The sequence below is a fragment of the Gopherus flavomarginatus genome, chromosome 5, assembly GCF_025201925.1.
Source record: "Gopherus flavomarginatus isolate rGopFla2 chromosome 5, rGopFla2.mat.asm, whole genome shotgun sequence".
NCBI classification, from domain to species: domain Eukaryota; kingdom Metazoa; phylum Chordata; order Testudines; family Testudinidae; genus Gopherus; species Gopherus flavomarginatus.
The window spans coordinates 48793772-48810011 of record NC_066621.1 but is presented as its reverse complement, the minus strand read 5'-3'; the positions used below and the strand labels follow the sequence as shown (position 1 = coordinate 48810011).

The 16240-nt window shown below is 42.3% G+C and overlaps 1 protein-coding gene across 1 annotated transcript in view; it reads right to left on the bottom strand.

The window, feature by feature from the left end:
• Positions 1-16240, bottom strand: part of MUC2 (mucin 2, oligomeric mucus/gel-forming) — a 79519-nt gene that overhangs the window by 4672 nt on the left and 58607 nt on the right. Inside the window, exons 36-50 of the mRNA XM_050955974.1 lie at positions 15131-15352; positions 10879-12770; positions 9104-9272; positions 7836-8083; positions 5618-5801; positions 5252-5453; positions 4417-4595; positions 3621-3690; positions 3178-3278; positions 3009-3040; positions 2321-2501; positions 2005-2109; positions 1346-1386; positions 610-729; positions 19-117 (exon numbers count right to left, since the gene is read on the bottom strand). Of these exons, the coding sequence (XP_050811931.1) occupies positions 19-117; positions 610-729; positions 1346-1386; positions 2005-2109; positions 2321-2501; positions 3009-3040; positions 3178-3278; positions 3621-3690; positions 4417-4595; positions 5252-5453; positions 5618-5801; positions 7836-8083; positions 9104-9272; positions 10879-12770; positions 15131-15352 (3845 nt within the window). The remainder of the gene's footprint in view (positions 1-18; positions 118-609; positions 730-1345; positions 1387-2004; positions 2110-2320; positions 2502-3008; positions 3041-3177; positions 3279-3620; positions 3691-4416; positions 4596-5251; positions 5454-5617; positions 5802-7835; positions 8084-9103; positions 9273-10878; positions 12771-15130; positions 15353-16240) is intronic.

Below are 16240 nucleotides of genomic sequence, written 5' to 3'. Positions count from 1 at the left end.
GAAGAGCAGCACACTTACACTCAAGATGAGGACGGTGCTGTCACCCTTATTTACAACACACTTGGTCTGCACGCATTTTGGACAGCATTCCCCTTTCACATCTTTAAGTTCATATCCCTAGGAATTAAAAAAGCACTAGGTTAAAAGTGTCCTGGAGAAACAAACAAAAATGTAATAGTCTGAGCACCAGATTAAGGCTCTCTGTAAAACCCAGCTAAATAGCAGCACTGATTATGGTTTTAAAGATAATCTAGATCTGTTGTGGTTTGTAACAGACAGAGATCACCAGGTGAAGAGAAAAGGGATAATGAAAGTAGAAAATAAAAGGAAGCAACAAAGGCATTATAATAACTACACTGTGCTTAGATGTCACTTTATCTTCAAAGCATTTTTAAAAACACGGTTAGCTAATCATCACAACATGACTATGATGCTCATTAGTATTATTATTGCTATCTTTAAGATGCAGAAAACTGAGTGCCCAAGGTGAGCCAATGTCAGAGCTGGAATTAGGACCTAGAAATTCCTTTGCTTAGAATATACCTCTCTCAATCATGGTTATTTTTCAAGAAAATATACATGATTTTTTTTTTAAAGTTTGTTACTTACTGGCTGGCACCCTTCATTGCATGGAATGTGCTTGCATGAAATGACATTCAGACCACTACTGTTCGATTTCTCAGTGCAGACACAATCGTGGCACTTATCAGCAAAGACTGGGGAACCAGGCTAGATTTTTTTTTTAAAAAAAGCAAGAGTTCTGGTATCAGCAAGGCATGATGTATAGGAGAGACATATCTCTAATATCCAATACTTCCCCCCACAAACATCCACTAGGGAAACATATCATAGACACAGAGGACAAATATTCATCTCATGCATTATGGTACATACAAAGTGAGTAACTTAATACCTGTCTGTATTAATAAATAAAATAATTACTGGAGCCAACAGAATTATACGGGTGTAAGTCAGTACAGAATGTGACCCTTGCTCAACTCTTTTTATATGTGACAGCGAGTCTTTAGCATAGTGCAGCAAAGTGCTGGTGTTAAATGTACATTGATTTTTTAGGGATACGTACATTGTGTATTAAAAACAAATCTTTACATCCGTGCTGCTTAGAACCAGTGCTTCATTTTCTCTTACATGCAGCAACTTTCTCTGAAAAGTGTTAGGCTCTGTGTAACAGATAAGTCCCTGACTGCAGTTAGGGGGGAGGGGGGAATCTCTAAAAATGAATCGTACCAAATGCAAACTGCCTCAAAGCACTTCAATTAAAGGATGCTCTTGGGACTCAACTGTTTCATCCAAGAGTCCTTCTCATGAAGAAATGGAAACTTACCATGTACTCAGCATTCTGAAGCACACAGACCTTCTTGGGAACTGTGAAATAAAGCAGAAGTTATATGGTTATACATGCAAGGAAAGTGCCAAATTTTATTATCCCAGTCATACAAATTTCCTCCACAAATAATCACAACACAAATGTTCAAAGATTCCCTCTTTGCAGTGCAAATTGTGCAATACATGGACACAAATATTGTAAGATACAATTTGCACCTACAAAAGAGAAAGGCTGTCTAGTCTGAATATCTATATCCCAGGTTTTACATCCCAGGATGTCCATTGGATAGTTGCAAAACGTTTCCTGATATGTTTAGTTAGAACGATCCATGAATGATCATCTGCCTTTCCTATCGCTAAAGCTCATAGGGACAATTTCTTATGGGAGGACTGAAGTCCTAGTCAACAATCCCACAATTCTTACATAGGTGTATAACGAGAAATATTTGACCTGACCAGGGTGAGCTCTCTCTCATCCACCTTGCACCACCATTTTCTCACCTATTACTTGGGCTCGCCCATGGTGGCAACCTAGAATCTAAGCCTGGTTTTGTCACCTCCTCCAAAAGAGAAGCATACAGTGTTGGCTACCAACCTTAATGCTCAAGCATGTAAAGTGCAATACTGACTGTTCTCATATATTTAAAAGCAACTTACCGCACTTATACGTAGGACAGCACTTGCCAGTGGCAATATCGGAAACAGGTTCATAACCAATTTTACATTTAGGAGGTTTGGTTGTGCAAAAGCTCGCGTTGCATCCTGCAAAGGGAAAAAGCCAAGAGAAATGTAAAATAACAGCTGCAGAGAGAGAAATATGCCACTTGGCTGGACTCAGTCCAAGCATTTAGCTGGCCTGGGCTTCACAGACTAATCTCAATTAAATTAACACAAATGAATAATGCAACTGTTATTGCAAAAGAAAGTTTGAGGGGCAGTGGAGTGCTGTAAATGAAGCAAAAGAGGAACTTACTGCAGGAAGTTATGCTGCAGCAGATGTTGTCAGGATTGACTTCAATGACCTCGTAAAAGCCTTCATCACTGCAGCTTGGTTTATCCTTTTGCTCTGGACATTGGAGGGGCAGACAGCTAATGCCACTTCCACCCTCCAGGCAAATGCATCTCTTACAGTCAAACTCAAAAATTTCCCCAAACTGCCATTAAAGAAAGAGAAGAAAGCAACTAAATGAATAGTTAGTGAATAGAAAAAACATAAATCTGTTGTTTTCAATAGGCTGTGCTGGGTGTTTAAGTGTAAGCATGTGTACATGTACGTGTTAGGAGGGAGCAGAGAGGAATTATAAATTAACTATTTTGTAGTCTGGAAACTGATTATCAGAGCTGTCTAAAGGACAATATCTCCCACTAATGTATAACTCAAGCTGAGATAAATATAAATCAAGGATTTTCAAAATTCCACTCACCTACCAAATAAGTGCATGGATGAAAACCTGGAAGTCTATATAAAACAAGTCTGATATGGAGGAGACATAAAATACTTGCAACGAGGGTGACCAGATGTCCCAATTTTATAGGGACAGTCCTGATATTTGGGCCTTTTTCTTATATAGGCTCCTATTACCCCCCACCCTCTGTCCCAGTTTTTCACACTTGCTGTCTGGTCACCTTACTTGCAATAGAAAAGCAAATGTGTAACATACCTTTCTTGGTTTATTATCTGGTCCAACACACCCTGCAAATAGAGCAAAATAAATCTCCATTACCACTGATATGATGACAGGTAGCCAGATTCAGAACTATATTGTGTACATGACCTGGCAACAACAAAAAGGAAATGCACATCCATTTAAATATGGTAACACAACCTACCGCAGGTTTTTACACAGACATCCACACCATCACCATAAAGCATTGTTCCAGCAGGACAGAAGCAGCCTTCCACATGACTGATTTGGTTTTGTGCAACTTGGCTGCACAAGACAAAAAAGACCACCATTATCATCAATGACACACAGTGGCAGGTTGGCCAAACATAATTTATCCAGAAATGTATGGGCAAAAGAAACTGCATATGTGAAATTTACAGATTTTAAATCATCCTGATTCTAATCTTAGCTTATTCCACTACACAGTGTTTGATTCAGCTGTATGAGAGGATACCAGGGCAGATATAATGATAACCAGTTAAAGGATGTCTCAATGATTTCTATTTTAAATCAAGATTGTTAAACGGGATATTCCTCACTTCTCTGTGGATTATCTATCACTGGGTAGCTGCATGGGACCTGACTGGCAGGAAAGTAACTATTTACCTTGACTTGCAGGTCACCTCTTCAATAGGACCACATGCTTTGTATACTTTGTCTGATGGGCACTTAAGCGCTTGAATGGAAGAAATACAGAGAAAGAAATATTTCAGCAAGACCATCATAAGCAGGCTCAGCAAATGTATACCTTTTGCAATCTTCAAACAAACATTGGAAACAAATAGATTTAAAAATATATCAGACTCATTCAATAACATTGAAGGTCTGACTGAGAACCATAAAAACCAAGAAACTCAGACTTAAGAGGGAAAAATCCATCCACGACCCCTCCTGCAAGTAGACAGGTATTGCAGGGTCTCTGAGTGGTAGGTGATTTTACACTAAGTAACATATGCAAAGCAACATCTCATCCTGTTGTGCCAGGGCAAGGACAGGATTTGATCTTCTGAATACAAATACATTTGTTTGCTAGGGTTTCTTAGAGTAACATTTTTGAAGACGGGAATGCTCCCAGACTGCACCAGCAAAAAAAAGTTTGTCTCCCATTAAATATATAGATTCACCCATTGTGCCTGCAAAATCCACATACTGGGCACACAGGCATTTGCTCAAACAGAAGTAGAGCATTTCACACACACTGAGCAAACTAGCATTTTTACAGGCTCATTTATTTCCCCCACCTTTGAAATCTGGCCTGTAAAATTATTTCAGTAAAGCTTTGGGGGTTTATTACAGTCATTAGCGACTTGGAGAGCCATGTAACCCATTAACGGAAGGGGAATTGAAATAGACTCTACAACTAATAATTCAAGTTAAATGGCAGAAAAATGTCTCTACTTACGGCAGATATCACGAGTATGGCCTCTCCAATCAACACAGACCCCCTGATCAGCGCAGAGAGCAGCATAGTTTTGCAAACTTGCACACTCCAATTTAGAGTTGGGAAGAGCGCAGCTGTCGAAAACGCAGGCTGCATAGTAGTGGTCAGGGTTGACAAAGGGATGGCATGCTGTGAACGGGCTAGAAGCAGAAACATGTATCATTATTAGTTACTGAATGATCTGTGCTCACTTTAATATGCTGTATGCCATATTTTAGCATGATGCTATACAGGAAGATTTGAACAGGACTCATCAATGATAGATAAACATTTTGCTGGATTGCAGCCTTCCAACACACTTAGACCTTAACCTTTAGACTATACACCCACTACTCTCTCTCCAAAATACTGCTTCCCACCTAGTAGCTGGAGGAATATAATTGAACATAGCCATGAATTAGAGTTGTGGATAAGACTTGGTTGGACATTTCCTCTTTTTAAAGTCACTTCCTGAAACTCAAGCACAAGATCCCTTTGGGATCTTCAGGGGACCTACATCTACTGCTGAGATAGCATGGAGGAGGAGCAAAGTGGAAAGGTCTGGAGAAGGCCAAGAGAGCCCAGAAGAGTATGAGAGGGCTAAAGAATCATTAAAGAGGGCTGAAAGGCAGTGAGCAAGTTGCAAAGATTAAAACAGACTAGGAGGGAAGCTAAAGAGAATGGAAAAGAGGGAATGGAAGAGAGAGAAGGAGCAGAAGCAGCTGCAAGAGACGATGAAGCAACACCAAAACTTTGCATTTCAGATTGTCACTGAATTCCAAAATTAGAGGTCTGCACACACATCTAGTATATTTACCCTTCTTTAATGAGCTTGCAGAGATTGGATGGTATGCAGGTTGGTGGAATGACAGGAGGTGCCTCTGTAGAAGTTATTGATGGATAGCAGTGTGGCTTTTCAGGGTCTTCAATCACCCAATGATCTGCCATGGTTTCACAGTTACCTATGATCTCTCCACCAGGTAACATGCAGTCATCTGCTGTGTTGTTGGTACAAGTGCCTACAATTGACAAGAGGAGAAAGAATTCACACACAAATCTTCACTATCAAATAATCATTGTATTTCCATCCATCACAGAGAACCAGCATCACATCTCTCTTACTGCCAGAGTTTATATTTAACTTTTTGTATTTCATTCTAAAAGTAGAAAAATAGATCCTCACCGCACTGTCCTTGGGTGTTGTTGCCAAACCTCTGGTAGGGCAATCTAATTGAGAAAGCCAATCCATTGTAGGTTACATTTACCCCAAGTCTAGAAATTTCCACTACGTGATTTATGCCTGACTTAAAGACTCTCACACCGTATTTTTCATAAGGTGTAGCCACTTCCCGATTGTTTACCGTCACCTATTGTTTAAAGGAAAACAGAGAAGATATATATATATATCGTATGATGTTAATAAAAACAATCTATCCATCATTAACTTACAGTGGAGATACAATGTGAAGGAAAGTAATGTTGTGTTTATGTCTCAAAACTTCCTTTCTTTTTATTTCTAATGAGCTGTATGTTTTTGCGTATGTGACTGAAATGTTGAACTCTTTCTCTAAGACCCACTGAAGGGGTACATCAACCTGGGGATACATTTGCAGAATTTTGGAGAAATGAGGATAGAATTTAGAATGCAGCCCCTGTTAAATGTAATAGGAGATGCATGTTAAATTTTCAGTGCACCTGAGCTGAAATTTTCTTTCTCTCCTCAAAATGCTTCAAATAAAGTGAAGCCTTTGATCTACATTTGTATAAAAATGGGATTGAATGAAATGTGGGGAGAAAAAAAATTGTATTTACTAGTTCAGAACCAGGTGGTGGGCCTAGTGCATCAGTTCTCAAACTATGGGGTGGGCCTCCTAAGGGAGATGCAGGAATGTCAAGGGAGGTCTGTGGTTTGTTTTTTAAAAGCTTGGGCTGTCAAACCTGGGCGGCTATGGCTTGTGCAGAAGGGCCATGCACACCTGGGAGGTGGGGATAAAGGGGACAGCCAAAGCCCGACTGCCCAGGCTTAGGCTCCCCCTCTACCAATCCCTCATTGGGAAGGAGTCCATGCTCCGTCTTTCCCCCCCATCCCATCCCTTATATGGAAGCAGTGTCGCTCAGGTTCTCAGCCCAGGGCTGTGCCTGTCAGCCTCCTGGGTGGCAGCAGCAGCTCAGAAGTAAGGCTGGCAATGGGGCACTAAGTCTGCAGTGAAAAGTGATAACAAATATCACTTTTTGCATTGTCTCCCTTACTTCTGCACTGCTGCACCTTTACTTCTAAGTCTGCTGTGAAAAGTGATATTGACGAAAATCACTTTTCACATTGCCACCCTGATGTCTATGCCGGTGCAGCGTTGTCTTCCAAGCTGCGTACCTGGCCAGCAGCTGCTGCTGTCCCCGCTACCTTCAGAGCAGGGTGGCAGTACATGTACTTGCGGGGAGGATGCGTAAATGACCACAGACACAAAGAAGCTAAGCCCGGTCAAATAAGTGTGAGAACCACTGGCCTAGTGCATCCCCCTTAAATTCATCTAGGACTGATAAGTTTTGCTCAATCTCAGAAGGCAATGAGGAATTTAACCATATGTTGGAGCCTTGCAACACTGTAGTTGCACCTCAAAAATTCCCCACCTAATTAGTCCAAAAGTCAGCAGAGAGCTGCTAATGGAAAATAAGGAAGTGAAGAATCCTAAAAGTAAGTACTTCCAACATATTTTGAAGAAAACAGATTCTATTACATGCCACAGCCTAATCCTTGGAACATGGGGGCTAAAAAATGACATAAAACTGATGATAGCCCTTCACTTGAAAAATCAAAAATGGAAGCATCTTAACCCATCTCAAGGTCTGACTACTATCACTATGGCCTGTTGAGGGTGTCTTTTAGAAATATTTTGGTTAACTACTTTGATTCCCATCTCTAATTCAAATGTGCCCTCTTGTTCAAACCCCAAAATGATCCAATGCCCTCCCTCAATCCTTCTTTACAAGGACAATGGGATGATCCTTGGTCATTGGAAACCCTTTGATATACTATAACATTTATTCCTTTGGGCTGTTATCTACATTAGAATCCTTAAAAGTCATAATACAGTATTCCATGTTATGTTGTGAGCTAAAATGAATTCTTCCTATAATCCATGTTTTGAAGGATCAGAGGATTGTAAAGATCTGAGTTTAGAAATGGGATGAGGGGGATGATCTCTTTCTATATGCAGATCAAGTAGTGTCCCTATAAAATTCCTTCAAAGCAATCCACAGAACAATTATCCCATTTTCCTAACATTGTTGCCACCAAAGTTATCAGGTTTGAGTGCCCCTAGCAAATAAAGATGTGAATCTCATTAAGTGAGGGCAAGTGTAGCTGAGCATGTACATTTGGTTTATTAGTCACTTTCCAATACCTGTACTTTGAGAGGAATCATTGTGATAGTCTTTATGCGCACTTCCTGGGTCTCGTATCTCACGATGAGTGTGCGTGGACAGGACACTCTGTCCTGTGCAATGCAGTGATAGTTGTCAATGTAGACCCCAAAGTCGTCAATCTTTTTGTTAATCTCTTCCACCAAGACATACGTACAATTCCCTTGGTAGCTATAATAATGTCCATCAAACGTCACATAATGTGGGTCTCCCCAGCCAGTGCAATAGCCTACCAAGAGATTCAGCGTTAGTTTAGCTGTGTATGGTAACATATAGAAGCAGAGCTGGACTATGACTAAAGTCTTTAGTAAATGGAAGACCAATTTACCCTACTAGCACTGGAGTCAAATAGGAATGAGAGAACCTGAATGAAGTGAATTATAGATAAAGTAAAGAGAATTAATCTAAGACCTCAGTTGGACCCAAACTGGAAGTTTTTTCATATTTAAAGAAGCTGAACTCTTTCTTTCTTCCTTTCTTTCTTCCCTCCTTTCCATTCTCTATTTTCTGGATCTCCAGATTTCAGACAGGATGTCAAAACATTCTCTGAAAAAGACTGTTCTGCTATTTCCTATCTAGTTGAAATCAGTAATTGCCATTAATCTTACAGGTAGGCCTGTGCCTGTGAGAGCTCCAGCCCACTTCATGGTCAAAGAGTTCAAGATAATTTCAAGCAGCTGGCCCAGGATCCAAACTTAGCAACTTGTACTCATCTTTAATGTAATCATATAGGGCCACATTCCACCACTTTTCTCCTGCCATTAGTACCTGACACCAAATTATTTCGATGAGACTACTTGTATAGTGAGCTACCAGTCGACATGAGTAACCAAGTGACAGAATCAGGTCTGTGTAGATTATATCATAACGAAAAAATTGCCAGAGCCAAACAATTTGAAGAATAAAATATGAATAAGTTTTCATTGTTAACCTTAATTTATATCAAGGGTTCACACATATTAATTTGTAATTGAATAATTCAAATAATTTAATAGACTAAAAAGGTAAAATGAAAGATTAAGGAATATAGCATTTCATGAACCATTGTTAAAAGCAAGTGCTGTGGCAGAGCTGGGGGGAAACCCAGGACTAAGCTAGCAAGTGGTACTACAGGTAAGACTGAACTGCATTGCTAGGATCATGAGGGGCTAAACTTGCACAGCACTTGCCCCCGCTACAAATATTGTAGCTCTTAAAACTATTATTGGTCCAGCAGTGATAAAAAATCTCCCTCCAGCTATATACTCACAGTCACACTCCCAGTGCCAACAGCATTCACCCTGCACCAGCACAGGAGCGAGCCCATTGATACAAGTGGGCTTAGGAGGAAGGTCACATTCAATCGAAACCAGCGTCCATGTGTCGTTGTTAATGCATATTGCCTTGGTGCAGTTACATGGCCAGTAGCTTTCACCTGGCTGGATTTAAGACAGAAGTTGGGGGTAAAGGAGCAACAGTGAGATCTATAATGAAGCAATCAGACTAATGATGGAAAAATGGATTTGTGGATATTTTACACAGTTTTATATTGCCAACATGTTTATCCCAAACAAATACTGAAAGTGAGAATAAAGTGCCACATTCAGTACCATCATCAAGGTCTGTAAAATGAGATTGCTGCATTGTTAATTATTAACTGTAAAGGATTTATTATGAGCCCAATGCCAGTCATGAAGGTTTTATTCTGATTTCCGTTCCCTGGGTCGCAGTGTAAAACAGCAGCTGCACCCGAGTTATTAACTACTAGTAGTCTTTTTGGAAACAGTATCATCAGTCAGCCAACAGATGGATTCAAATGTATTTTGTATGTCGCATTTAACAAGCAAAAAGTAAAGCAGGTGAATATGCCGAGCCTGTAAAAACTTTGTACACTTGAATAAGTCATTAATGCAGTGATTCCAACCTTGTGCTGCTAGAGGCAAATACACCCCTTCAGAGCTCTTCACAAGGCACTACCTAGATTTGTTTGATTTGAGCTCCTCTTGCTATCCCTGGCTTCAGAGGCCCGCTGATCAGAGGAGAGGAAGCCATGCAACCTGATGTATGCAAGGCAGAGCACAGTGACAAAAAAGAAAATGGACTGGCATTGCCAAGACCCCTCTTTAGCCTTACAAGAAGTGCCTCAAGTTTCTTTCCAGATGGAATTAGAAATGGAAAAAGATTGGAGTAACATGCACCTTCCCAGAACAAAGAGCCAAAATGGAGGGGAGATCTGATCATGTAAAACGGAATTACAGTGAGACACAAAGTAATTCTGGTGCAATGTCCTGAGATGTTCACATCCATGCATCATGACAATACTGGTTGATGTTACATTGTCAGTATGTCAAAGCATGGTTATTTTTGTCTCCCTGCAACTGCATTTGGTGATGAAGAGGATCTTTGCCTCTACAAGGCTGAGTACCATTGTTTTATACTCAGACATTTTCAACTGATTAGGAGAGAGCAGCCACGTTCTACAGATTGAGAAGGTATTGGGCCAATCCAAAAAGGGGTTGGGCTATTGACCTCAGTGGGAGTTCCAGGTTTTCAGCACATTCTCTGTGCCATTCAGGATGTGGCCCATTAAATCTAATCCAGGATACAGTTCATAACTGATTTGGGTTGGTAAATGAGTTAATACTTTGGCATAATCATTCTGACAAACACTAGAAAGATAAAGAGGAAGGTATGGAAGGTGGAATGGTCAGAGACCTTGTTGTCACTCTTTCACCAAAGCTCCTTCACAGCTCTGCACTGCGATATAATCCTTTGAAGAAATGCCACTTGAGAGCTTAAATTAAAAGAATGCCGTGAGTGTCTAGGATACCATAATGAGGGAAAAGGTCACTGAGCGCCATAACAATAGCCAAGAAATTAATATGACATAGATGGAAAAATCTTTATATACCCAACATAACAGAGGATCAGTATGTTAATGAATGAAGTAAAATATCACACGACTGCATCCTCCAAATTGCAAATATAGTAGTACAACATGGTCTTCTTTCATAAACGTATAATAAAAATGTGAAAGATACTTACTTCAATGATAGTACCATTAGGTAACCAACATCCAGGTGGGGGGGTAGTTGTTACCGTGGTGGTGGTGGTAGGTGTCGTTGTCTCCGTGGTAGTTGTTTCCGTAGTGGTGGTGGTGGTAGGTGTCGTTGTCTCTGTGGTAGTTGTTTCCGTGGTGGTGGTGGTAGGAGTCGTTGGCTCTGGGGTAGTTGTTTCCGTGGTGGTGGTGGTGGTGGTAGGTGTCGTTGTCTCTGTGGTAGTTGTTTCTGTGGTGGTGGTGGTGGTAGGTGTCGTTGTCTCTGTGGTAGTTGTTTCCGTGGTGGTAGGTGTCGTTGTCTCTGTGGTAGTTGTTTCCGTGGTGGTGGTGGTGGTAGGTGTCGTTGTCTCTGTGGTAGTTGTTTCCGTGGTGGTGGTGGTGGTAGGTGTCGTTGTCTCTGTGGTAGTTGTTTCCGTGGTGGTGGTGGTGGTAGGTGTCGTTGTCTCTGTGGTAGTTGTTTCCGTGGTGGTGGTGGTGGTGGTGGTAGGTGTCGTTGTCTCTGTGGTAGTTGTTTCTGTGGTGGTGGTGGTGGTAGGTGTCGTTGGCTCTGGGGTACTTGTTTCCGTGGTGGTGGTGGTGGTAGGTGTCGTTGTCTCTGTGGTAGTTGTTTCCGTGGTGGTGGTGGTGGTGGTAGGTGTCGTTGTCTCTGTGGTAGTTGTTTCCGTGGTGGTAGGTGTCGTTGTCTCTGTGGTAGTTGTTTCCGTGGTGGTGGTGGTGGTAGGTGTCGTTGTCTCTGTGGTAGTTGTTTCCGTGGTGGTGGTGGTGGTGGTAGGTGTCGTTGTCTCTGTGGTAGTTGTTTCTGTGGTGGTGGTGGTAGGTGTCGTTGTCTCTGTGGTAGTTGTTTCCGTGGTGGTGGTGGTGGTAGGTGTCGTTGTCTCTGTGGTAGTTGTTTCCGTGGTGGTGGTGGTGGTGGTGGTAGGTGTCGTTGTCTCTGTGGTAGTTGTTTCTGTGGTGGTGGTGGTGGTAGGTGTCGTTGTCTCTGGGGTACTTGTTTCCGTGGTGGTGGTGGTGGTAGGTGTCGTTGTCTCTGTGGTAGTTGTTTCCGTGGTGGTGGTGGTGGTGGTAGGTGTCGTTGTCTCTGTGGTAGTTGTTTCCGTGGTGGTGGTGGTGGTAGGTGTCGTTGTCTCTGTGGTAGTTGTTTCCGTGGTGGTGGTGGTGGTAGGTGTCGTTGTCTCTGTGGTAGTTGTTTCCGTGGTGGTAGGTGTCGTTGTCTCTGTGGTAGTTGTTTCCGTGGTGGTGGTGGTGGTAGGTGTCGTTGGCTCTGGGGTAGTTGTTTCCGTGGTGGTGGTGGTAGGTGTCGTTGTCTCTGTGGTAGTTGTTTCTGTGGTGGTGGTGGAAGGTGTCGTTGTCTCTGTGGTAGTTGTTTCCGTGGTGGTGGTGGTGGTAGGTGTCGTTGGCTCTGGGGTAGTTGTTTCCGTGGTGGTGGTGGTAGGTGTCGTTGTCTCTGTGGTAGTTGTTACCGTGGTGGTGGTGGTGGTGGTGGTAGGTGTCGTTGTCTCTGTGGTAGTGGTGGTGGTAGTGGTAGGTGTAGGTGTAGGTGTAGATGTGGGGCAAAATGATGAGCAGCAGTAAACACTGATCTCATAATTGAGGCACTTAGGCTTCGGAATCATGCCTCCTGGGACTTGGTCTCTATTATTACAGATAAGCCCATAGGAAACATCACATGTCAGTTTTTGTCCTAAATCTTCAATGGGGATGCCAGGGTATTTCAGAGCTCTGCACGAAATATTTAGTGGATTCTCACATATCGCAGAGGAGTTCCACTCTCTAATTTTGTCATAGGTTTCATAATCACCATATTTTGGGCCATATTTTGGCTCAGTCACACTAATCCAGTCAGACCACCAACAATATTGAGATAGAGGTGTACATGGTGCTGCAAGACAACAACGGAACATATATCTCAGAAAGAAGAGAAACATGCATGACATAGTAGTGAAGTAAGCAGTGCTGAGGGTGACTCATTGGATGTGCATTGGTCCAAAACAAATAATTAGTGCAAACACGAAGATCTGACATGAGAGCAGGATTATGATCTCATCTACACCAGTTTTAGTCACAAGTGCTTCAGTTCAAGTCCATGGGGGTAAACTAGCCTAAAAATAGTGCAAGATCAGAATCAGGCTGTGAATGTGCTAAATTGGTGTTTCTTTTGCACAGAAAATCATGTAGCATGAACAGTTATATGTCAGAGTAGAATGGAAGAGGGAACAAGATCAAGTAGGCACTTCCTACTTTATCTCACATTCTCCTGTTAGTTGTTTTCCCAGCCACTTGCATCTGATAGAAATGATACAGGGGCAGGGCAGGAGAGCAGATATAAGCATTCAAATTATTTATAAAACAAATTTAACTGTATTAAATACATACGCCTTCCCTCTCACACACACAATTTTCTGAGATAATAAACTGTCTGAAAGAATCCAAAATTTGCTAAGTTGTATAAAATAGAGACTGTAGAGAACATCCTCATTATAACACAAGGGATTCTATCCTAATCACTGAAGCCAGAGCAATTGCAGCAGTGGAGTGAGGGTGCAAACTGGCTGGACTCCGCAGATGCACTCTGGCTGACTCAACTGGAAAGCCCTCTGGGCTTTTCAAGGAGAACATGGCAGACTGGAGGTCACAAAACCCTTAAAAAGGCTGCAGCATCAGTTCCTTATGTGCAGCCCTGCTCCAATTTACTGTGCGAGGGATGCAGAACAGCAAAGCCATGTTCTCCTCCACTTTGGGATATGTGCAGCGTCATTGCTAGTAATAGACACTCTGGTCTTTGTGACCTGGTTCTCTTTTTGCCCAGATGTATAAGGGGTGAGGGATCTCAGTCCCACCACCCCTCCTCCCACCTTTGTGCACTTTAGAAGAGGTAATCACAATCTAGGGTGAAAGGAAATTCTTTGACACACACCCCCCAAATCGTGAGCCAGAGACTGCAGCAGCATACAAAGTAAATAAGAGCACAAGAAGCCTTACCTGACCTTGCCCCCTTTAACTTCCTACAAAATTCCTGCACTGGTTAGTCACAATCATGGACGGCTCCAGGCCCTAGCACGCCAAGCGTGTGTCTGGGGCGGCAAGCCATGGGGGACGCTCTACCAGGTCGCCGCAAGGGTGGAAAGGCAGGTTGCCTTCGGCGGCATGCCTGTGGAAGGTCCACTGGTCCCACAGCTTAGGTGGACCTCCTGCAGGCGTGCCACCGAATCCGTGGGACTGGGGACCTCCCACAGGCAAGCTGCCGAAGACAGCCTGCCTGCCGTGCTTGGGGCGGCAAAATACCTAGAGCCGCCCTGGTCACAATAACAATCCCTGCCCTCCTCTCAGTGAGCAATATGAACTCATTCTCACTCTGCATGCACTATATTCTAGATTCTTAAAGTTCCACCTTTTCTATCTGGAAGATGTGTCTTTTTTATAGGAACATCAATAGTATTCAGTAGAATTGACACCATAGGACAAAAAATCCCCTCCAGGACTGGTGGAATCGAGGGCTGCATATATCGAGGAATATATGCAAATGTGATAAATATTATGCATATCCAGGGGTGCAGTAATCACTCATCCCACCCAAGTCTTACATGTGGGAGAGACATAGTAAAAATAGTCTGATCACCAGTCTTGGATAGGAACACGGAGTGCATACTTATATTAACTCCTTAGCCCATGAGTAGCTCAGCATTACCTGCCTACAAAGCAGCCCTAGGGAAACTTTGCACATTCTTTAATATCAGTTTCAGCCTCCTGAGGTTTGGTGGGACAGATGTGGAACCAGTTTACACAGGAGTAAGTGTCTTACTATGCCCATTACTCCCATGTAAAACAGTGGTGGGATTTGTTCCAATTGAAAATACAAGTCGCTATTATTTTATTCTGAAGTCTCAAAAAATATCTTGTTCAAAATCAATTGGTAATACATATTTTTAAATTATCAATTACATTTAAATTAGTAGGGGAAAGGGTATCTTGGCCAAAATGTATATTGTTGAAATAAAAGAAGGTGGGGGAGTTTTTTCCAGTTGATGCTATATTTCATATCATTTTTTGTTACAAATTCTGGAAGGCTAAACAGGTTAAATAAATATCTGCTGTTAGGACACTTTAGTTTATACCTTCCATGTCCATCTTACTGTATCCTAATTTTTACTGATGGTTACCTTTGGTTAATGAGAATCATGTGTACACGTAAATATTGTTATTGTTATCATTAACTATGGGAAGTTATTCTTCAATTCATACCTATTGAAGTACTGTTTGTGGTTCCTGTTGTAGCACTTGATGGTGGCCTGGTGGTAGTTGCAGTGGTTGAAGGCTTAGTGGTGTTAGTTGTAGTAGTTGTTGGTGTTGGGGTTGAAGTGAGTGTTGGATGTTTAGTGGTGCTGGTTGTCAGGGCGGTCACTGGAATGGGTGTTGGGGGCTCAGTGCTAGTAGTGGTTGTTGGTGTGATGGTAGGAGTGGTTGCTATGGGGAGTGGAGGCTTAGTATTAGTTGTAGGTGTGGGGGGTTGGGGTTCATTGGTAGTTGTGGTAGTGGGTGTGGAGCTTTGATGAAAGTGTGATTGTGGCTGTGGGGTTGGAGACTCAGTGGTAATTGTGTTGGTGAGTGTGTGGGTTGGTGGTTTGGTGGTAGCTGTGGATGTGGGGTTGGGGCTCTTTGGTTGCTGTACTTGGGACTGTGGGGTTGGAGGCTGAGTGGTAGTTTTGAGGGAAGGGTTGGGGGCCAGTGGTAGGTGTACTGGTTAGCGCTGGGGGCTTGCTGGTCATTGCAGTGATAGTTGTAATTGTGGTGCATTCTGGCCAGCATCACTATTTGCTGATCTCATAACTGAGGCAGACAGGTACTGGAATCAGGCCTCCTGTGACTTGGCCTTTATTATTACAGATAATCTCAGTGAAAACAACACATTGCAAGTTGTGTCCTAAATCTACACTGGAGATGAGAGGGAATTCCTGAGTTCTCCATGAAATATTCAGTGTATTCTCATATATCATTGAGCAGTTCCACACTGTGATTTTTTCATAGGTTTCTAATAATCATTTTCTGGGCCATGTAAACACTTCAAAGAGTCGCCATTCAAGGAGATCCCGACTCTCTTACACCAGCCTTTACATCATCACTGATTAAGGTCTAGAGACTTTTATGTGTGTCACAGCTGGTTACACCAGATCTAAAGTTGCCTGACTGTTTAAAAGCAAGCTTTTTGTTTTGCCACTTAATTCGAAAAATGCAAGGAGGAAATACACACACACACACACACACACACACACACACGCATGCACTCTTTTACATTCTAAAATGAAAATATATTTCTTTGCTGCCTTCCTATGTCTTTTTCTTCCTTGTCCTTTG